Source organism: Macaca mulatta, chromosome 4, assembly GCF_049350105.2.
Source record: "Macaca mulatta isolate MMU2019108-1 chromosome 4, T2T-MMU8v2.0, whole genome shotgun sequence".
Lineage (NCBI taxonomy): Eukaryota > Metazoa > Chordata > Mammalia > Primates > Cercopithecidae > Macaca > Macaca mulatta.
Window position 1 is genome coordinate 107947788 of NC_133409.1, and position 24982 is coordinate 107972769.

A 24982-nucleotide genomic window follows, 5' to 3' on the forward strand; every position below is an offset into this window, starting at 1 on the left:
AGAAGGTAAAATATACATTTATTGGATTGGGTGTGGTGCCTTAGGCCTGTAATCCCTACACTTTGGGAGGCCCAGGTGGGTTGATCACCCAAGGTCAGGAGTTTGAGACCAGCCTGGCCAACATGGTGAAACTCTGTCTCTACTAAAAATAAGAAAAATTAGCCAGGAGAAGTGGCACACTCCTGTGTTCCCAGCTACTCTGGAGGCTGAGTCAGGAGAATCACATGAACCCTGGAGGCAGAGGCTGCCATGAGCTGAGATCACGCCATTGCACTTCAGCCTGGGCGACGAGTGCAAAATTCCATCTCAAAAAAAAAAAATATATATATATATATATATATACACACACACACACACATTTGTAACCTTTCTCAGTGTATTTACAGTTAACATTTTCCATTTCAATTAGAAGCCATACAATTGAAAATTCCTGATATCTTAATAACTTTATATTTTAGTTATCATATACATTGCATCCATATACACCAAGTAATGTTTAAGCTTTATTTCATCAGCATATACGTTTTTAAAGAATGTAATAAAAGCAACATGGTCTATTATATTTAATCCCCTTAAGCGTTACTTTTGCTCTGCCTTTATTCCTGAAATTACAAGTTTCTCTGTTATATCACAACTCCCTGTAGTCTAAAGCACTGCTTTTAGCATTTATTTCACAGGTCTACTGACAATGAATTATGTTAACTTTCCTACACGTGAAAGTTAACATAAGTAAATAAACTGTGCAGTTTATTATTCTGAAGGATTATTTTTACTAGATGTAGAATTCTAGGTTGACAGTTTATAGCTTTTAGCAACTTGATGTTGTTCCGCAATCTTGGAGCCACCAGGGTTTCTGATGTGAAAAGTGCAGTCATTTGAAATGTTGTTCCCCTAAATGTAATGTGCCATTTTCCTCTGGCATCTATAAAAAGAAATAGACGGGTAATTACAATGTTCATTTTTTTGGTAATGGGTAGGCTAGAAGCCCGATCACCATCAACATGCAATACACCCATGTGACAAACATGCACATGTACCCTGTGAATCTAAAATAAAATATAATTTAAAAGATCATTACAAGTTTTAAAAATTAAACATAAAAGGAGAAAGAATTATCTTTAGTTTTCAAAAAGTTTATTATGATGTGTTTGGGTGAGGTTTCCTTTGAGTTTATTAGGTTTATGGCTCACAGAAAATTAATACATTTACGGTTTTCTCCAAATTTGTAAGGCCTTTGACTGTTACATTCAAATATACTTTTGTCACAAATTTCTTTCCCTTTTCCTTTAGGGACCACAATAGTATATATGCTGTAGTTTTTGGTATTATTTCACAGATTCCTGAGACTTTGTTCAATTTTCTGCAGTATAACTTTTTTCTTAAGATTAGAACATTTCAACTGACCTGTCTTCACATACACTGACTTCTTTGTTATCTCTATTCTGCTCTTGGGCCCATCCAGGGAATACTTTATTTCAGATGGTATATTTTTCAGTTCTAAAGTTTACTTTTTAAAACATGGATATGTTAAAATTATGCACACATGTATGCAGGTATATATGTATACATATATAAACGCACAAAATACACACACACAACACATATATATTTCCTAATTCTATGGTTAGAATTTCTACCATTTCATTCTTTTCAGGATTACTGATGTTCACCTCAAGGAGCATGGTTATAATATGTGCATTAAAGTCCTTGGTTATTTTAATATCTGGGTTACCTCAGGGATTACCTCTGATGATTGTCATTTACCTTGAGAACTGGTCAACATTTTTTTGATTCTTTGTAATTGTGCGTATTGAGTAGTTTTAGATTGTATCCCAGAAATACTAAACATTATATTGGGAGACGCTGACTACTAAGTTGTTTTGTTTTTATAGAATATTGATCTTTTTTGTAGTATAAAAGCAGCTACAGAAAAGCTGTATTCCAATGAAACTTTATTTACAGAAGCAGATGGCACACCAACAACCAAAATAATTAGGTTCAGAGTACAAATTCTGCCCTACCTTCTGTTAGTGGTAGTTTCACTGTCAGTTTTCAATGTCTTTACTCTGAAGTTTGGTTTTATCCCATTATTTTTGGGAGTTTACCTGGGTTATATACAGTGGTTTACATCATAATTCTGTTATCAAAGCCTCTTCTATGTTGTTTGGAGTCTGTCTCACACAGGTCAGGGGTGAGTCTGGAAATTATATCCTTCCTACAGAGAATTAAGGATGCCCTTTTCCAACTCTCCCTAGTCCAAAGAGTTGTCCAGAGATAGCAAAGGGCTGGAGAAGGATATCCTTAATTCTCTGTAGGAAGATTCACCTTAATTCACCACCACCTTCTTCTGTTCCCAGAAGTCTTTTTACCTACTTTTTCCTGTCAGAGAGACTGAGTTTTTCTCAGAGTTTTCACCGTTCATGCTACTTGTACATAGTTACAAAACCCACTGTAGGGACTCGATAAAAAAACAAATACAAAAAGAAAAACAAAAGTCCCAAGGATTCCTTCCATACTCTCCAGTTCATATAGTCCCCATTACCAGTCCTCTTGCCCAAAAGTTGTTTCTGTTAAAGATTTTGCTGCTCTGAAGTACAACAGAGTTCCTTGACTGGGGCTGCTGTTAAATCAAAACTTGGATATTGAAAAAAAAGGAAAACATAAGAAACATATTCTGTAGGTTTTTGTCCTTCATTTTGACTTCTTTAACAATTCACATGCTACTTTTTAATATTTCAGGGTTCTCAGGTAGTTGACTTTTTTTTTTTTTTTGGAGATGGAGTTTTGCTCTTGTTGCCCAAGCTGGAGTGCAATGGCACGATCTTGGCTCACTGCAACCTCTGCCTCCTGGGTTCAAGTGATTCTCCTGTCTCAGCCTCCTGAGTAGCTGGTATTAAGGCATCACCACAACACCCAGCTACTTTTTTTGTATTTTTAGTAGAGACGGGATTTCACTATGTTGGCCAGGCTGGTCTCGAACTCCTGACCTCAGGTGATCCATTCGCCTTGCCCTCCCAAAGTGCTGGGATTACAGGCATGAGCCACTGTGCCCGGCTAGGTAGTTGACTTTTATATTTATTTTCAAATTATGTTAGCTTTAATTAGTGAGAATGATAGATTGTAGTGGTTTTATTATATCTCATCTGGTACCCTAAGTCACATTTTAGATTCAAGTTTAAAGAGTTTAAAGCTTTATTCACTTTGCAAAGGCAAAATTATAAATCAAGCAACCTTTATATTCTGGCCTCCCATAAAAAATCTTTCAGTCCCCTTCAGATGCTCAGTGCCATGGTCACACAACGAAACTCAGAAATCACAACAAGACTAATTTGGTACCTCTCCAAAATATTTCTTAACTATTTGTCCAATATTTATGTTGAAAGGATGATGAACATCATAAGTTTACATACCTGCAGTAAAAAAAAAAAAAAAAAAAAAAAAAAAAAATCTTTCTGGTTACCTAGAACTGTCTTCCACAGAAAAAGTTTAAAAAACACTGTCAAACATAATACCTGAAAACTTGCTCCTGAAGATGGTTGTAATAACGTTTGTTTTTATAAATGTGTATTAATGTCAGTGGTGTTTTATATTTTAAGTTTTATATGTTGTTGAATAGTAATAATAATATCAGCTAACAGCAATGGTGCAATTATGACAAGTTTGCTAAATGCAAATATGAATTACCTCATGAGACCCCCAAAAACTGTATGAGATAGGTGGCACTGTTGTCAATATCTTAAGAAAAGATAAACTGAGGCTTAAAACGGTTAAGTATTATTTTAATTTTCATTTAATCATTTAAATATGTAGCTATAAAAGATAATAAGCACCTTTTTAAAAATCAATAAAATATCAAATTTTTAAAAATTAATTATTCCTTAAAATCATAATATACACTTGTGCAGATTTTCCCCAATTATCTAATTATGTATTCTATTTTTTGGTTTGTTTAAATCAGGAAACAAATAAGATTTATGTATACCAGGAATTGACAAACATTTTATGTAAAGATCAAGACAGTAAATATTGAATGCTTTGAAGATTGTTGTATGTCTAACCATTTCAAGTATTTGTGTTCCAATAAAAGTTTATTTACAAAAGCAGGTGGAAAGCCAGATTTGGCTCATGGACCATAGTTCATCCACTCCTGATACATGGCTATAAGTTAATAAAGTCTCTTTGGTCTCTTTTAAAATACAGGCACATTCTTCGCCTGGGTCTCTTTCTTCTCACTATAATGTAATCTATTTGTTGAGGAAAAGGAGTTGTTTTTCCTGCACAAACTAGGTTTTACTGACTGCATCCACTTGGTTAACTTAACGTGTTCTTCTATTTGTTTTACCTGCAAGTTAGCAATTCATTCTAGAACCCTTAGGTTTGATTTGTTGACAAGACTACTTCAAAGGTCACACTACAATTTAACTAGACATCTGATTCTAAAGTTCATGCACTTTACCATTTGATTTAGTTTATCCTTGGAGAGTCTCTCAAAATGTTCTAGCCTATAAGTGGCAAATGCCCTAGCTAACTTTTATTTTTGTTGCCAGCTGAGCTCAGGAATGGAAGTTTTTCTTAATAAGTAGCAGTTTCAAAAAGGTATTCAGTGATGTGGAAATTTTTAGGCCAATGGGGTATTTTGGGGGAATGTTCAGCCTTGTTTCATTTATACCTAATAGTTATTTGAATTACAAACACCAGTAATGAAGAAAACTGCACAAATCTGATAAAACAGGGCTCATTATCCAGAATTTCTCTTAAGTTCTTGTTAAACAAAACAAAGTTAAATGAAAAAAGTTCATGCCCAGGGCCCTAATCTCTATTTTGTCTACTTGAGCACAGTTTGATGCAAATTCTAATTCTATTCTCTCTGATGGATTGATTGCTGACTGAGCCAAGCTTCATAGATCTTAGATATGATCAAGACATGCATAATTTCAGAAAAGAATATGGGTCCTCTCTCAACTGAAATAGGTCAAGTGTTTCATGCTCAGAGCTATGATTACTTTTCTTTATCTTATTAAAAATGCTTATTTTGTTGCTACATTTTGCCTTGATATAGAAAATTAGTTTGTTTTAGAGAAGTAAATGTATAAACTCATTGCAGATTCAGAATATTTCATTTGCATGTTGTATTTTTATTAATGAATTGCTTAGCTTTTATTTTACTTTACAAGGAAAACAGAAAAGTAAAAATGCTTCCTGGTGTAGGCTGCAGAACTTTTGAGATTTCTCCTGCTAATATGCTTTTCTTCCAAATTTTAAAATCTATTTTAATGTAGAAATTTAATCTACTTTGTAAACATTAGGTCTCTGAAGTATTTAATATAAGTATGCATGTAATACTCTAAATTCAGATTTCACCCGTGCTTATCAATATTCCAAAAGCATTATTCATTTTTAATAGCTTGGCTACTGTACCCAGAAACATGCTGATTAGACAGAGGTATGAACTGCATCTCGGAGAAGAATATTTCTGTGAAAAATCACTTAAAAATTGAGGACTCATTTTAAATCAATATATGTCTGACACCTAAAGAGCTGTTTTCTTTCCTATATAAAAATATTTACAATGCAAAAACATGCATCTTGAGGACAAGCAATATATAAATTTAAAACATTACAGATTTTGTATTTTTAAAATAAATTTTTAAAAGTATACATGCAGTGAAAGTGTCATGTGTTTTGTACTTATAATTTGTATTGTATTTATAATTTGTAAAATTTATTTTTCATTTACAATTTGTAAAAAATGGTATATTTGGGTATCTCTCCTTCTTAAATACTTCATCCTTCCTTTTAGATCAACATTATTTGTTTCAAAATCTATGAATGTTAATACAGAAATAATTTATTCATTTTAACTATTATCAAATACTCATTTTATATATACCATATCAAGCCATATTTTAAAATAGAAATTTGTTATATCCAAATTTAAGCTATTATAAACATGCTAAAATGAACATCCTTGTACAGATCTCCTCAGTACAGCGAATTTGCTATATTTTACAGGATATGCATCTTTAATTTTCCCAGGTGATAAATTATATTTCCCCACATAATCATAGTATCTGACAGTGTTGTATCCTCCCTTTTCACACAAGTGAGGACAAAAGGTGTCACTCTTCCGACCCTGGAAATCCCTTCCCTCCCACAGGGTATGGCCCTCTACTTCACTTTTGGGGCATAACATCTTTATAGGACAAGGGTAAAGTCCCAATACTAACAGGAGAATGCTTAGGGCTCTAACAGGTTTTCGAGAATGCGTCGGTAAGGACCACTAAATTCGATTTTTCTCAGTCCGGTCCTCCATGTGGTCTTAGTGGACAGGCAAGGGTGCAGGTTTTTGAGAATGCGTCAGTAAGAGCCACTAAATCCAACATTCCTCGGTCCTCCACGTGGTCTGGGGGAAAAGCTAGTATTTCTGCTGCTGCGTTGGTGAGCGCAACTATTCTGATCAGCAGGGTCCAAGGACCATTGCGGGTTCCTGGACAGGGGTTGTTTCTGCTGCTGCGTTGGTGAGCGCAACTATTCCAATCAGCAGATTCCAGGGACCATTGTGGGTTCTTGGGCAGGGGGAGAAACAAAACAAACCAAAACTAAGGGCAGTTTTGTTTTTCAGATGGGAAACACTCAGGCATCAACAGGCTCACCCTTGAAATGCATCCTAAACCATTGGGACCAATTTGACCCACAAACTCTGAAAAAGAGGTGACTCATTTTTCTCTGCACTATGGCTTGGCCCCAATAGTCTCTCTCTGACAGGGAAAAATGGTCACCTACGGGAAGTATAAATTACAATACTATCCTGCAGCTTGATCTTTTTTGTAAGAGGGAAGGCAAATGGAGTGAAATACCTTATGTCCAAGCTTTCTTTTCACTGAAGGAGAATACACAACTATGCAAATTTATAATTTACATCCCACAGGAGGACCTCTCAGCTTACCCCCATATCCTAGCCTCCCTATAGCTCCCCTTCCTATTAATGATAAGCCTCCTCTAATCTCCCCTGCCCAGAAATAAGCAAAGAAATCTTCAAAGGACCACAAAAACCCCCAGGCTATCGGTTATGTCCCCTTTAAACTGTAGGGGGAGGGGAATTTGGTCCAACCAGGGTACATGTCCCCTTCTCCCTCTCTGATTTAAAGCAGATCACGGCAGACCTGGGGAAGTTTTCAGATGATCCTGATAGGTACACAGATGTCTTACAGGGTCTAGGGCAAACCGTTGACCTCACTTGGAGAGATGTCATGCTATTGTGAGACCAAACCCTGGCCTTTAATGAAAAGAATGTGACTTTGGCTGCAGCCCGAGAGTTTGGAGATACCTGGTATCTTAGTCAAGTAAATGATAGAATGACAGCCAAAGAAAGGGACAAATTCCCTACTGGTCAGCGAGTCATCCCCCATATGGATACCCACTGGGACCTTGACTCAGATCATGGGGACTGGAGTCGTAAACATCTGTTGACCTGTGTTCTAGAAGGACTAAGGAGAATTAGGAAAAAGCCAATGAATTACTCGATGTCCACCATAACTCAGGGAAAGGAAGAAAATCCTTCTGTCTTCCTAGAGCAGCTACAGGAGGCCTAAAGAAAATATGGTCCCTGTCACCCAAATCACCAACTGATCCTAAAAGGTAAGTTTATCACCCAATCAGCCGCAGATATCAGGAGAAAGCTCCAAAAGCAAGCCCTGCATCCTGAACAAAACTTGGAGGCATTATTATACCTGGCAACCTCGGTGTTCTATGATAGGGACAGAAAGGGGCAGGCCCAAAAGGAAAAGCGAGATCAGAGAAAGGCTGCAGCCTTAGTCATGGCCCTCAGACAAACAAACCTTGGTGATCCAGACAGGATGGAAAATGGAGTAGGCCAATCATCCAGTAAGCTTTGTGTGGTTTACTAGGACACTTTAAAAAAGACTGTCCAATGAGAAACAAGCTGCCCCTTCATCCATGTCCACTATGCCGAGGCAATCACTGGAAGGTGCACTGCCCCAGAAGATGAAGGTTTTCTGGGTCAGAAGCCCCCTCAACCAGATGATCCAACAACAGGACTCTGGGTGACCGGGGCAAGCGCCAACTCATGTCATCACCCTCACTGAGCCCCGGGTATGCTTAACCATTGAGGGCCAGGAAATTGACTTCCTCCTGGACAGTGGTGCAGCCTTCTCAGTGTTAATCTCCTGTCCCAGATGACTGTCCTCAATATATGTTACCATCCAAGGAATTCCTGGTCAGCCTGTAACCAGGTATTTCTCCCACCTCCTCAGTTGTAATTGGGAGACTTTGCTCTTTTCACATGCTTTTCTTATGCCTGAAAGTCCCAGACTCTTATCAGGGAGGGATACATTAGCCAAGGCTGGAGCTATTATCTACATGAATATGGGAAACAAGTTATCCATTTGTTGTCCCCTACTTGAGGACGGAATCAACCCTGAAGTCTGGGCATTCAAAGGACAGTTTGGAAGGGCAAAAAATGCCCACCCAGTCCAAATCAGGTTAAAAGATGCCAACATTTTTCCTTACCAAAGGCAATATCCCTTAAAGCCTGAAGCTCATAAAGGATTACAGGATATTGTTAAACATTTAAAAGCTCAAGGTTTAGTAAGGAAATGCAGCAGTCCCTGCAACATCCCAATTCTAGGAGCACAAAAACCAAATGGTCAGTGAAGACTAGTGCAAGATCTTAGGCTCATCAATGAGGCGGTAATTTCTCTATATCCAGTTGTACCCAACCCCTATACCTTGCTCTCTCAAATAGCAGAGGAAGCAGAATGGTTCACTGTTCTGGACCTCAAGGATGCCTTTTTCTATCCCCTGCACTCTGACTCCCAGTTTCTCTTTGCCTTTGAGGATCCCACAGACACATCCCAACTTACGTGGACGGTCTTGCCCCAAGGGTTAGGGATAGCCCTCGTCTGTTTGGTCAGGCAGTGGCCCAAGATCTAGGCCACTTCTCAAGTCCAGGCACTCTGGTCCTTCAGTATGTGAATGATTTACTTTTGGCTACCAGTTCAGAAGCCTCATGCCAGCAGGCTACTCTAGATCTCTTGAACTTTCTAGCTAATCAAGGGTACAAGGTACCTAGGTCAAAGGCCCAGCTATGCCTACAGCAGGTCAAATATTTAGGCCTAATCTTAGCCAGAGGGACCAGAGCCCTCAGCAAGGAATGAATACAGCCTATACTGGCTTATCCTCACCTTAACACATTAAAACAGTTATGGCGGTTCCTTGGAATCACTGGCCTTTGCCAACTATGGATCCCCCAGATACAGCGAGATAGCCAGGCCCCTCTATACTTTAACCAAGGAAACAGAGAGGGCAAACACTCATCTAGTAGAATGGGAGCCAGAGGCAGAAACAGCCTTCAAAACTTTAAAGCAGGCCCTAGTACAAGCTCCAGCTTTAAGCCTTCCTACAGGACAAAACTTCTCTCTATATGTCACAGAGAGAGCAGGTATAGCTCTTGGAGTCCTTATTCAGACTCGTGGGAGAACCCCACAACCAGTGGTATACCTAAGTAAGGAAATTGATGTAGTAGCAAAAGGCTGGCCTCACTGTTTACCGGTAGTTGTGGCAGTGGCTGTCTTAGTGTCAGAGGCTATCAAGATAATACAAGGAAAGGATCTCACTGTCTGGACTACTCATGATGTAAATGGCATACTAGGTGCCAAAGGAAGTTTATGGCTATCAGACAACCACCTACTTAGATACCAGGCGCTACTCCTTGAGGGACTGGTGCTTCAAATGCGTACATACATGGCCCTCAACCCTGCCACTTTTCTCCCAGAGGATGGGGAACCAATCAAGCATGACTGCCACCAAATTATAGTCCAGACTTATGCTGCCCAAGATGATCTCTTAGAAGTCCCCTTAGCTAATCCTGACCTTAACCTATATACTGATGGAAGTTCATTTGTGGAGAATGGGATACAAAGGGCAGGTTATGCCGTAGTTAGTGATTTAACTGTGCTTGAAAGTAAGCCTCTTCCCCCCAGGGACCAGTGCCCAGTTAGCAGAACTAGAGGCACTTACCCATGCCTTAGAACTGGGAAAGGGAAAAAGAATAAATGTGTATACAGATAGCAAGTATGCTTATCTAATCCTATGTGTCCATGCTACAATATGGAAAGAAAGGGAGTTCCTAACCTCTGGGGGAACCCCCGTTAAATGCCACAAGGAAATTATGGAGTTATTGCACACAGTGCAAAAACCCAAGGAAGTGGCAGTCTTACACTGCCAAAGCCATCAGAAAGGGGAAGGAGAGGGGAGAACAGCAGCATAAGTGGCTGGTAGCAGGGAAAGACCAGCAGAAAGGAAAGAGAGAAAGATACAGAAAGTCAAAGAAAGAAAGAGAGATGAAAGTAGTAAAGAGAAAACAGAGTACCCTATTCCTTTAAAAGCCCCCAGGGTAAATTTCTGTCTACCCAGTCAAGGTATATTCTTCTTACGTGGAATGTCAACCTACATCTGCCTCCCCACTACCTGGACAGGCACCTGCACCTTAGTATTTCTAAGTCCCAACATTAATATTGCCCCAAGAAATCAGACCTTATCAGTACCCCTCAAAGCTCAAGTCCATCAGTGCAGAGCCATACAACTAATACCCCTACTTATAGGGTTAGGAATGGCTACTGCTACAGGAAATGGAATAGCTGATTTATTCACTTCATTATCCTACTACCACACACTCAAAGGATTTCTCAGACAGTTTGCAAGAAATAATGAAACCTATCCTTACTTTACAATCCCAAATAGACTCTTTAGCAGCAGTGACTCTCCAAAACCGCCGAGGCCTAGACCTCCTCACTGCTGAGAAAGGAGGACTCTGCACCTTCTTATGGAAAGTGTGTTGTTTTTACACTAAACAGTCAGGGATAGTATGAGATGCCACCTGGCATTTACAGGAAAAGGTTTCTGAAATCAGACAACACCTTTCAAATTCTTATACTAACCTCTGGAGTTGGGCAACATGGCTTCTCCCCTTTCTAGGTCCCATGGCAGCCATCTTGCTGTTACTCACCTTTGGGTCCTGTATCTTTAACCTTCTTGTCAAATTTGTTTCCTCTAGAATTGAGGCCATCAAGCCATAGATGGTCTTACAAATCCCAAATGAGCTTAACTAACAACTTCTACCAAGGATCCCTGGACTGACTCACTGACACTTTCACTGGCCTAGAGAGCTCCCCTCTGGAGGACACTACAACTGCAGGGCCCCTTCATTGCCCCTATCCAGCAGGAATTAGCTAGAGTGGTCATCACCCAAATTCCCAACAGCAGTTGGGGTGTCCTGTTTAGAGTGGGGATTGAGAGGTGTCAATGTACTAGCAGCCCTCGCTTTCAGTGCCTCCTTGGCCTCAGCGTCCACTCTGGTGGTGCTTGAGGAGCCCTTCAGCCTGCTAGGGCACTGTGGGAGCCCCTCTCTGGGCTGGTCAAGGCGGGAACCGCCTCCCTCTGCTTGCAGGGAGGTGTGGAGGGAGAGGCACGGGTGGGAACCAGGGCTGCGTGTGGCGCTCCCAGGCCAGCGCAAGTTCCAGCGGGTGTGGGTGTGGGCTGGGGGGGGGGGTCCCACACTCAGAGCAGCCAGCCGGCACCGCAGGCCCAGGGCAGTGAGGCGCTTAGCACCCGGGCCAGCAGCTGCAGAGGGTGCGCTGGATCCCCCAGCAGTGCCGCCCACCAGCGCTGTGGTCAAGTTCTCACCGGGCCTCAGCCACCTTTCCATGGGGCAGGGCTTGGGACCTGCAGCCCACCATGTCCGAGCCCCCCTCCAGGTGGACTCCCGTGCAACCGGAGCCTCCTCCATGGGCGCCGCCCCCTGCTCCCTGGTGCTTGGTCCCATCAACCGCCTAAGGGCTGAGTTGTGCAGGCACTCAAGACTAGCGGGCAGCTCGGCCTGCAGCCCCTGTGCAGGATCCACTAGGTGAAGCCAATTGGGCTCCTGAGTCTAGTGGGGACTTGGAGAACTTATATGTCTAGCTAAGGGATTGTAAATACACCAATCAGCACTCTTTGTCTAGCTCAGGGTTTGTAAATACACCAATCAGCACTCTGTGTCTACCTCAAGGTTTGTAAATACACCAATTGGTACTCTGTATCTAGCTAACCTGGTGGGGACTTGGAGAACTTTCTGTCTAGCACTCTGTGTCTAGCTCAAGGACTGTAAACGCATTAATCAGCACTCTGTCAAAACAGAACAATCAGCTCTCTGTAAAATTGACTAATCAGCAGGATGTGGGCAGGGCCAGATAAGGGAATAAAAGCAGGCTGCCTGAGCCAACCAGCGGCAACCCGCTTGGGTCCCCTTCCACACTGTGGAAGCTTTGTTCTTTCACTCTTTGCAATAAATCTTGCTGCTGCTCACTCGTTGGGTCCACACTGCCTTTATGAGTTGTAACACTCATCACGAAAGTCTGCAGCTTCACTCCTGAAGCCAATGAGACCAAGAACCCACCGGGAAGAACAAACAACTCCAGATGCGCCGCCTTTAAGAGCTGTGACACTCACCGCAAAGGTCTGCAGCTTCACTCCTGTCTGCAAAACCATGAACCCACCAGAAGGAAGAAGCTCTAGACACATCTGAACGTCTGAAGGAACAAACTCCGGACACACCATCTTTAAGAACTGTAACACTCACCGTGAGGGTCCACGACTTCATTCTTGAAGTCAGTGAGACCAAGAACCCACCAATTCTGGACACATATTGATAAAGAAAAGGCAATGAAGGGGGAAATCCAAAATACACATTTGAGAAGGCATTAGGAAACTTTTATCCTCAGCATTGCGTAAATAATTTCAACAAGACCCAAGAAAATGACATTCAAAGGAACACAGCTAGAGAAAGGATACTAGGATAAGAGGCAACAAAACCACCTTTCAAAAATCTGATTCAGTGGTCACAGAATATACATAAAAAACATGTTAAACTTAACACAAATATCTACTTTACTTACCCTGCTAAAAAGTAGGTGAGACAACACACATACCAGTTGCATGAGACAAATTAAATAAAATGGTGTTAGTGAAATACAAATAACTGACATGGTTAGTCAGTAACAGAAATTAGTCCATATTTTATCTTCTAGATTCTGGAGTCAGACTTTGTGGGTTCGACAAACTGGTGCTGTACTTCCTATGATAGTGGGCCAGCTACTTAAACTCCCTAATCCTAATTGCCCTCTTTTGTAAAATGGGAATAATACAAATTACTAGTGTAGTTAGGAGAATTAAATGACATAAAATTAAAATTAATCGCTATGTATTTCAAGCAAAAATATGCGCAAAATATTTGGAGGACTATGAAATGTTTGGAATAGTGTTTGACACATAAGGCTTCTCAGTGAATATTTATGATAATAATTATTATTGAACCATCCATTAATCTTTATTAAACAGATCTATCTTCTGCCATCAAATACCTTAGAAATTCAATCAGACTTACATAGAGTACAATATGATTTACATATATATACATACACAATCATTTTTTGAATTAGTGACTACTTAGAAAAGTTTATATCATTAAAAACTAAAACTATTCTTCAGAAAGTTCTTAGTAAGATCTTAGCATTCATTATATTGACAGAGAAATAAAGTCTTTAAAGTGAGCTAAAACACTGAGTATAAAAGCAATGAGAAAAATTATATTTACTTTTGGTTCAAAAATTTGTTAAGGTTTCAAAAACTATATTTTAGTTGCGGCACAGTTTACACATAGTAGAATGCACAGAATTTAAATGAATATTTTTATGCATTTTTACTTGACATGTCAGAGTTGTACATATACTGGGGGTAAATGAGATATTTTCATACACATATACAGTGCATAATTATCAAATCAGGGTTATTGGGAAATCTATCACCACAAACATTTATCTTTTCTTTATGTTAGAAACATTACAATTCTTCACTTCTAGTTATTTTGAAATATAAAACAAGTTATAATTTCTACAATTATATTTAGTTATAATTAACGATATCTAAAATTCACTAACTGTACTATTGAATACTAGAACTTATTGCTTCTATCTAACAGTATTTCCATACTCATTAACCAACTTCTCTTCCCTTCCGTGCCTCTGGTAACCATCATTCTACTCTCTGCCTCTATATGATCCATGTCTTTAGCTCCCATTACATATGAGTGAGAACATACAATATTTGTTTCTCTATGCCTGGCCTATTTCACTTAATATAATCACCTACAGTTCCATCTATGCTCTGCAAATGATGAGATTTCATTCTTTTTATGGTTTAATAATATTCATATATATACACACACACACACACACACACACACATATACACCAAATTCTCTTCATTCATTTAGTGATGGACACTTAGGTTGATCTCGTATCTTGGCTACTGTGAGCATGTGAGTCTGATACCTCTTTCCTTTCTTTTGGACATATAGCCAGCAGTGGGATTCTTGGATCATACGGTAGTTCTATTTTTAGATTTTTCAAGGAATGTCCACAGTTTTCCATAATGGTTATGCTACTTTACACTCCTATCAACAGTCTATGAGCATTTCCCTTTCTCCAAATCCTCACTAACATTTGTTACTTTTTGTTTTTTTAATTCTAGTTGGAGTGAGATGATATCTCATTGTGGTTTGATTTGCATTTCCCTGATGATGAGTACTGTTGAGCTTTTTATTTTTTATTTTTTTCTTTTTTTCATATGCCTGCTAGCCATTTGTATGTCTTTTTTTTGAGAAATATCTATCAGGTATTTTGCCCCTTTTTAATTCAGATTGTTTGTTTTCTTGGTATTGAGTTGTTTGAGTTCTTTATATATTCTGGTTTTGTCAGATAGCTAGTTTGCAAATATTTTCTTCCATTTTGTGGGTTTTCTCTTCACTTCGCTAATTGTTTCCTTTCCTGTGTAGAAGCGTTTTGCCTTGATATATTCTCATTTGTCTATTTTTGCTTTTATTCCTTGTGTTTTTAAGGTCTTACCCAAAAGAATCTTTGTCCAGGCCAATGTCCTACAGCACTTCCCCAGTTTTCTTCTAGTAGTTGCAAAGCTTGAGATCTTACATTTAAGATTTTAATCCATTTTAATTTGATTTTTGTATATGATAAAAAAAATGAAATATAGTTTTGTTCTTTTGCATATGGATATCCAGTTTTCCTGGCATCAATTATTAAATACACTGTTCTTTGGCCAACGCAAAACTCCTTAGCAAAATACAAGCAAACAGAATTCAACAACATAAACCTGCCAAACACTAGTTACTGTCGTTGTATTATTGCTATTTTTCTTATTATTATTTTAAAGTATCTTAACTGTCAGAACATCTGGGTTTGAATTATGGCTTTAGCATATGCTCTTTCTTCAGTCTCGGTCAAGCTACTTCACCACTCTAATGTTTTGTATTCTTATCTATAAAGTATGTGAAAATTGTAACTGCTTCATGGAGCTATTGTGAAAATTAAATGAGAATATATACATCATTTTTTCTGCACTTACTGATATCCTCCAAACAACTGAATTCAATTAAACTCACTTTCCACGTTGCTTCCTATTGTTAAACGCTAAGACTTCACCTTGTTTCCCCAGAATCTTTGGCATCTCTTGTTAAATAACATCCTAATGCCTCTACATTCAGTTATCCTCTGCTTATTCAATTCAAAGGCATTTTTCAAGTACTTCCTTTTCTGTAAATTATTTTCAGGGACCTGCAACCTACTATGGTCAGTTCCTTGATCTTGGAACGCCTACAAAAAGCATCATACATTTTAACACTTTGCTCTTTTTCAATTAATCAATATAGCTTACCTTTTTTCTCCTCGACAACAGTGCAAACGAGTTTTTTGTGTTTTGAGATGGAGTCTCGCTCTGTCACCCAGGCTGGAGTGCAGTGGCACGATCTTGTCTCACTGCAACCTCCGCCTCCCACGTTCACACCATTCTCCTGCCTCAGCCTCCCGAGTAGCTGGGACTACAGGCACCCGCCAACACGCCCGGCTAATTTTTTATTTTTATACTTTTAGTAGAGATGGGGTTTCACCATGTTAGCCAGGATGGTCTCGATCTCCTGACCTTGTGATCCACCGCCCCCTTGGCCTCCCAGAATGCTGGGATTACAGGTGTGAGCCACTGCACCCAGCCGAAAATGACTTTTTAAAAAAATCCAACAGAGCTCTTAAGAGAGTTTACATTTGGTAGTCAACTGAAAATTTGCTTACTAGATACACCATGTCAAACATCAAATTCAATTAGATTGTATAATATTTTTAGACTATGTCATTAGATGTCAGTACTTTGTTAAAAATTGTTTAAATTATATGTATATACAATATTTTATTAAAGTTATTTCTCTTTACCAAGACGTTTCTACCTATCTCTAATTTCCTTTGTGACTTTGACTACAGAAATGATAAAAATATTAAATGAGCTATCAAATGGAATACATGTAATAAACCAGTGTGAACATTAAAATATGGGAATGATTTATGTTCCTTCTACACATTTGTCACCAGTGATATAGAAGACTTTCCACAGATAGAAGGGCTTAGAGCAGTGTTCCTCGAGCTTGGTTGCATATTGAAATCACCTGAAGTGCTCTAACAATACCAATACCAGAATTCCAAATTCAGAGACCCCTATGTAATAGGATTGGCATACGACTTGGCAATAGGATATTTAAAAGTTAGCCAGATGATTTTCATAAGCAATGAGGAATGAAAAATACTGGTTAAGGACTACTCTCCATTTAGAATCCTCCCCAGTTCACTTTTCTTTCACTTTGCTTTAGAAACTTGCTGCCTGCCTGGACGAATTTAAAGCCATTCATCTAAGCACTCTTTTGCTGTCACCAACAGCATCTTTGGCACATATACGCAAGTAAGGATTATAAAGTGGTTTTATTTTCAAAACTGTTTTCTGAAAGTATCTTTCTGTAATTTTGGTAGGCAGTAATATTACTCACATATATTAGACATAAGGTAATAACTAAAATATTAGCCTGGCAAGACAGGAAAGAAGGGGAAAGAAAAGAAAAACATATAGGTACATTAACTATAAATGAGAGCTACAGTTTCAAGTTATATGTACCTGATTGATGGCTCCCAGATCATCGGCAAAGCCATTTACTTCTGATAGAAGCAGAGATATAATAGATTTTCTCAACAAGTGGCAGCTTCCCAGGGTTACCAGACTCTGAGAGACATAACGCTGCACCTGAAACTAAAGATAAAAATGAGTAAGTTTCTGTATTCCATCAAGTCAAATCAAAATGTATTTTCTAAGACCTTACTACTGAGCTAAATGCTGTGAGGAGTATAAAAAGTATCAACGTAATTCTGGGTCAGTCTCAAGCACAATCATAAAGTACACAAATTATAATATTATAGGCTCTAAGATTTTCTATAGCAGTTAATATTTTGAAACATGAAACAGGGTGCTAAAATGGAAGCTTTAGTTGAAGTAGCAAAAGATAATAGTTTAGATAATAGGCTATATACAAAATGAATAAAGGAGATGATAAATCAAGATATTTAAGCTCTTACCTTTTAGATAGATTAGCTAGATAAATGATAGATATGTCATCTATCATCCTTTTTGGTACCAGGGACCAGTTTTGTGGAAGACAATTTTTCCATGGAAGGGGGGCAGGGTGGATCGTTTTGAGATGAAACTGTTCCACGTCAGATTATCACTCACAAGATTCTCATAAGGAGTGTGCAACCTAGATCCCTCACATGCACAGTTCACAATAGGGTTTGCACTCCTATGAGAATCTAATGCCACATCTGATCTGACAGGAGGGGAAGCTCAGGAGGTAACGCTAGCTCCCCTGCTGCTCACTTCCTGCTATGTGGCCTGGTTTCTAACAGGCCATGGACCAGTACTGGTCTGCGGCCTGGTGGCTGGGGATCCCTGGATTATAGAGTTGAAGAGAAACGTCTATTAAGTTAGATAGTGAAAATGCTTACCATAGTGACAGGCACCTAGTAAGTGCTCAATAAGTGAAATGTTGTAATTTAGGATGACAATACAAGAGCATTCACGGCTATATAACATGAATTTAGTTCACTGAACCTTGAAAAGTTAAATACTATAAATAAAATATATTTTTCCAGAGTTAATATAATCCTATTGGAGAAGATTGCTGAGAAGAGAATTTCATCATAAAGAGCTATTCCATAGTATATCTATGAACTGTTTCTCCCCGACATGACTGAAGTTCATACAAAGACTATATAACCATTAATGTGGTTCAAAATTACATGAATATTATTAAAACAATCTCTATTCTTCCTTACATTTTAATTGACACTTACCCTTTTGTAAATACAGTGGAATTTTTTCGAAAGGCTGACATGGAAACCAAGACTGACAACAATATTATACGTGAGGCTACTGTGGACCAAATCATGGGAGGACACACTCAACGCACATGATAATCTTTTTCTTTCACATCTTTCTGTATTTCAGAAGCTGGGGAACTAGAAGTAATTCTTCCCAGATTACTCTGCAGTTAGGATTTTGGATGTGAGTTCTGCCAATTAAAAGTACTCATTTGAGCCCTTGATTTAGAAATGCACTACCAAGGAAAAGAAGTAGGTACAGTACAGGGCATGCATTTTGTTGCTACAGATAGCAGCTGAGGTGTCAGAGTTCTGGCTCATCCCACAGCTGTTTCAGAGTTACCTAATTATATAGATTATTATTATTATTATTATTTATTATTATTATTCTGAGACGGAGTCTCGCTCTGTCGCCCAGGCTGGAGTGCAGTGGCGCGATCACCGCTCACTGCAAGCTCCGCCTCCCTGGTTCATGCCATTCTCCTGCCTCAGCCCCCCAATGTAGCTGAGACTGTAAGCGCCAGCAACTACACCCGGCTAATTTTTTGTATTTTTAGTAGAGACGGGGTTTCACCGTGTTAGCCAGGATGGTCTCGATCTTCTAACCTCGTGATCCGCCTGCCTCGGCCTCCCAAAGTGCTGGGATTACAGGCGTGAGCCACCGCGCAGGGCCTATGCAGGTTCTTTTAATCACAATAGAAGTAGCAGCTACCTTGGTTGCCCAGTAGTTTAGGGAATTATTCCTGTAAATGTAGCATTCCCAAAGGTATTTTGACCTATATGTTTACCTAGAGGATTCACAAACTTTAGTGCCACATTAGTCTTGAAATATGAATGAAATGGGTAGAACTTCTTATCATTTTCCTAATTAATTTCCCTACATTAACTGTGCAGAAGATAGGAGAAACTTGGAGAAGAGCTGTGAATTACTGTGAAGTTAATTAGGTATGTTTCCAATTACACAGTTCTGTTGTTCTAGAAGTAGTGATTTTCTGGAAGGATCAACACTGCCCCTGACACTCGTTAGGTAGAGCCCTGAATTCTTCAGAAGTTTGTGGGTCTAATGCATGTAGAAATACTCCCTCTAAAGTGAAAAACAAGTTGCTTTAGTATGTATTCATTATCACTAAGAAAAAGATACAATGCTTGATAGGCCTTTGTGAATTCTGGAGACAACATATTACCATTTGGTTTATCACTTGGAAGCACATTTCAAGTAAATCATAAGGCTCTACACTTTGAGAAGGGGCTGGAGTAGTATATAAAGATCTCCAGCTGGTCTAAGTTGGGAAATAAGAAGCTCTGTCCTTTGGATATCATGATCAGGAAGATCCAGTGTGCTTGCAGTTGATCAGAATATTACATGGAGTCTGTAGCCTACTCTAATTAGAAAATCAAAAAGGAGGGACCCTGAGTATAGAACAAAGTCATATCTTTCTTGTCAAGTAAACATTATTCTCTATAGAAAATAAAAATTTACATATGTTATTTAACCCTGCCATAAACTGTGTCTGCCTGATTGTAGGACACCAAGTAAGTGTATATCCAGAACTACTCATTTGAATGAGGTGCTATATAAATTTAAGTACGCACAACAATACTCCATCAAGTAGCCAAAGTATAAATAAAACTAGGATCAAGTGAAAACTAAAAGCAGAAGTGGGTGTTGTTTGATCACTCAGTACTTATAGTTCTAACTGGTAGACCTCCTCTTATAAGGTTGAGATACTGTTCAATAGTAGGGAATTTATATTCCCAGCTAGCGGCCAATATATGATGCTCCTTCTCCCACATGAGTTTCAGGGTGGATGAATAAACTGCATGCACAGAGTATAGATTGTAACTGAAGACACTCCTCCAACAGCATACCACAGCACTTAACCCTACTATAATGTTTTTTAAACAATTAATTTGAACCAAAGTTTAAAAATCAAATTTTAGATTATGCAATAGCCGGAGAGACACATACTGTGAGTAGCAGATCAAGATGATCCAAATAAACCCTCTAAACTAAAACAATGTGTCCCAAATAAGTAAAATGCAATAGAGACATACATATGTTATGTCTGTTTAAATTCCTATAACCTGTTGAAAACAAGAATCAAAATTACAGATATTTAAAACATCTCCTACCTACTAAGCACTTATCAAGATTTAAGCTAAAGATAATTAATATCCAAAAGCCACAAGAAGGGATGGTGGGCACCTTCATAAAGGTCCTTGTATTTCCTATGAAAATGTCTCCTGTGGGCTTGGAGATGGGGCAGGCAGTGATTTCTGTTAGACTTTGTAATGTGGGAAATGACTTGTTCACACCAATGTGATTCTTTTGAGAATCTGGAAAGCTCTGGGGCCCTCCCTAACAACCTTTATTAACAGCCATCTGTCAGTATGTAGAGCGAATTGTGCCTATTTATGACCAACTTCTCAAAGGCAACTGCTTAATAAACAGAATTTCATTCCCTTATCATTGGGGAGTGGATGACATTTGAATAGATGTAAAAAAAATAAGAAGAAGAACATAATATTTTGTGAGGTCAAATGAATGTGGGGGGCTGTAGAAACCATATCCCTTCTGATTTTATAAAAATCATTTTTATTATTGAGTCACTGACATTTGTTTAAAGATGTATACACATTGCTAATATCAGATACATCAAATTATAAGAGAATAACGAAAAAAGATGAGTGCCACAAGCTCACAACTGAATTCTGTAAAATAAAATTTAACAAAAAAAGTTGAGATCAAAGGTACATAATTATCACTGAAAAAGTGAACAAGTGATAGAGATTGATTATATGGAAGGACTGTCTATGGATGCATGTTAGAATGAGGAACAATTCTTTTTCTATAATATCTATTTGTACAGCCCTACTAATGAAAGAAATAAAATTAAACCAACTAATTATGTCTATTGGAACAATGTGAACTAAGAATTTAGGTGAAAGACTTGGTACACTACATCAAGTATCCCAATAACAATGATCATAACATTCCCTTTCTTTTCTTAATGTGAAGAAACTGAGAATCAGGAACATTAAAGTCACTTGTAAGGGGTAGAGTCCAAAGTTAGACCTAGATCTTTTTTTTTACTTGAATGTCTAATATAGTTGATGCTTATAAAGTAAAACATAAAGAACTTACAGGATAAAATAGCAATAAATGAGAATATAATAATATCAATATTTATATAAGACAATTTATTAAGCATCTACTTTGCATTATGTACAGTACTTACTGCTTACATATACTGTATCATTTAATCCTAACCATGAGACTATGAGAAAGTTTAATCTCAAACTAAATACTAAGGACCCATACTTTAAAGAGAGTAAGTTAACTTGTTCAAAGTTAGATTAAAAATATACATAAGAATATATGTAGTGACTTTGGGAGGCCAGGCAGGTGGATCACCTGAGGTCAGGAGTTCCAGACCAGCCTGGCCAACATGGTGAAACCCCATCTCTACTAAAAATACAAAAATTAGTTGGGCGTGGTGGTGCATACCTGTAATCCCAGCTACTTGGGAGGCCGAGGCAGGAGAATCGCTTGAACCCAGGAGGTGGAGGTTGCAGTGTGCTGAGCTCATGCCACTTCACTCCAGCCTGGGCAACAGTGCAAAACTCCGTCAAAAAAAAAAAAAAAAAAAAATGTAGTGACTTGTGCTGTTTATTAACCCATTGCATACCCAAATGTATCATATCTCAATTTCTCTTAAGGCATAAAAACTTTGATAGTCCATAGGGGATCCATAAAAAGTGTTGAACCACTTGCCAGATTTAAAAAATTACTAATTACTACTCTGAATTAAGAAAACACAACTATTACACTGCACCATCAACCTCTGTAACAGGCCAGCACTGTAAGCAAGCGGGACAGGAAGACAAAGAGACACAGAGACCCAGGGACAGATAGTATCATGCATAAATGTTGGTGGCTGATACAGTAATGCCACTAATGTGTTTCCTACTTTCTGAAGCATCCAGAATTATGTGTCAATCTCTTTATTTTCCTATTATTCTATAATGAATATGTATTGCCTAAACCAAGAAATAACTCTCTGCTTAAAGCAAGAATAAAACAAACCAACCAACCCTAGATGTCATTTGTGGGAAGTTTGGAAAATAAGAAAGTACAAAAACCCTCTTTGCAGAAATGCTACAAGTGTGCCTATAAAACTTTAGAAATAACCAAAACGTCTAGCAACCATAGCTATTAATATATATCCAGCTTCTCACAGTAGAAATGACACAACAGGCAAGCAATTAGTGGCTAAAATGTCCAGAGAAATGACCACTGGAATTAACCTACATGTTAACTAAAGAAGAAAGAGAGAGCCTGTTATCCCACTGTCCCTCTAAGAACAGAGCAGCTCCAATGTGTGATGTAGAACAAAAGCTGTTTTACAAAATTCTTAAAATTTCAGTGCACTTAGAGTGAAGGTAAATGCTTCAATCTCAATTGAAAGTCAAAAGAAACAACGTTCAAAGGCTCTCGCTCACATAGAAAATATATATACTATAAAAACACATAGTTTAGAGTAAAAATTTCTGCTGTAATTAATTACATAAAATGTTGTTTTAAAAATAATTAGATGTGTTAAGATTCCATACAAGGGAGGAGATTATTCCTGAAAATGGCATAATTCTAAAGAATAGGACAAAACAAAATTAAAGCTATAAGTTGAAATTAGTTATGTATTCATTTATTCTTTATAGCAAATATTGAATATTGAATGTAATCTATGTGCCAGTGACTCAGCTAGTCCCTATTATCACTTAGAATTAAAAAAATAAAATAAAACAAAATAAAATAAAATAACATTACTTTTGCTTCAGTAGTTACTTCTGCTTATTCTGGGGCTCAGGCCTGTAATCCCAGCACTTTGGGAGGCTGAGGCGGGCAGATCATGAAGTCAGGAGATCAAGACCATCCTAGCTAACACAGTGAAACCCTGTCTCTACTAAAAATAAAAAGAAATTAGCCAGGAGTGGTGGCGGGCCCCTGTATTCCCAGCTACTCAGGAGGCAGATATTGCAGTGAGCCAAGATCCTGCTACTGGACTCCAGCCTGGGCGACATAGTGAGACTGTCTCAAAAAAAAAAAAAAAGGGTATCAAAATGCAATCCAACTTACCATGATCTGAAAGGATACTTTTCAAAAAGTTAAAAACATTTACTCTCATACAAATTTAGAATTAACAAATGTCAATGATGTATTTATAGCATCAATGAGGGTAAAAAACATTTGAGGAACTGAATTTTGGATTTTTGAAAAAAAGTTGAATTAGACCATTACGTTAGACACAAAACTGGTTAATATCTTACATGATAAATCCTTACCATAACCTCAGGACTTATTTTCTACTGTACAAGAATCATTTACATCTATATTATCGAGGGATCTACAGGTTAATATGAAACTTCACAGGGTTAGGGCCCTGCCAAATTACATTCCCCTAGAAATTTAAGTAATAATTAGGTTGTCCTGTTAGATGAAGCCCCAGTAATGTCACTGACCGGACAATCAATCAACCTTTGCCTTATTTCCAGAATTTGATAGTATATCTTAACATTAAATAAATCAGTAAATTTTAATGTATTGCAGAATTCGTAAGAAAGAAAGAGAGGTCCTCAATGGTCAAAAGAAAAGCAAAAATATAAACAGATATAACATTAAATCAGAAGATAAACTTTCAGAAAAAGAGTAAGTTGGGGTTGCTCTGCTGGCAAAAAGCACCATCAGCACAAAATTTTCAAATAAGACTTTGGCCTTTATTAAGTAGGAGAGAGACTAACATTTCTAAGATGAAGCCTAAAGGACTATAGTATTAATGAAATGTAAACTGGTAAAGATCTAATGTGCCAGCACAAATAACCCCCAATGGTGTTTCATTCTTACTGCCCAGGCTGGAATGCAATGGCGCAATCTCAGCTCACCACAACCTCTGCCTCCTGGGTTCAAGTGATTCTCCTGCCTCGGCCTCCTGAGTAGCTGGGATTACAGGCATGTGCCACCATACCCAGCTAATTTTGAATTTTTAGTAGAGACGGGGTTTCTCCATGTTGGTCAGGCAGGTCTCGAACTCCCGACCTCAGGTGATCCGCCTGCCTTGGCCTCCCAAAGTGCTGGGATTACAGACGTGAGCCACCGTGCCCAGCCAGTAGCACTATTAATAGCCACCTTTAAGAATCTGCAAATCCAGCCATATCTACATTGGGTCTGCAACAAGGAAACCGCATGCTGAGAGATGAAGCTAATTTTTTTTTTTCTGGCAACTGCAAGATGCAAATACAAAACCACTCTTGAGGAAAACACTCTCAGTTCAGGTTTTCAGAATTCTTATAGACTAAGTTCAGACAAATATGGGTTAATAATAAAAGTTGACCAATTAAACTTGAAATCTGTTAAATAATAATTTTTTTTTTAAATTGGACCCTCAAAGACTTCAGACCTTAATTACACTTATCTGATACAGAATACAGAATAACTATAAATGGAATGACAGGAAGTCTGAGAAAAATAAAAATATCAAAAAAGAAATAAAAACATCAAAATTTAAAACTCAGTGAATGAAATAATATACAAATTAGTTACAACTAAAGAGAAAGGGCAATAAACTGGAAAATGTGCATAGAGAAATCATCCATAATATTGGAAAGAG

General features: G+C 38.2%; 1 protein-coding gene across 1 annotated transcript in view; it reads right to left on the minus strand.

The window, feature by feature from the left end:
• Positions 1-24982, minus strand: part of MEI4 (meiotic double-stranded break formation protein 4) — a 314754-nt gene that overhangs the window by 149807 nt on the left and 139965 nt on the right. Inside the window, exon 4 of the mRNA XM_078001038.1 lies at positions 17062-17193. Coding sequence (XP_077857164.1) covers positions 17062-17193 — 132 coding nt within the window. The remainder of the gene's footprint in view (positions 1-17061; positions 17194-24982) is intronic.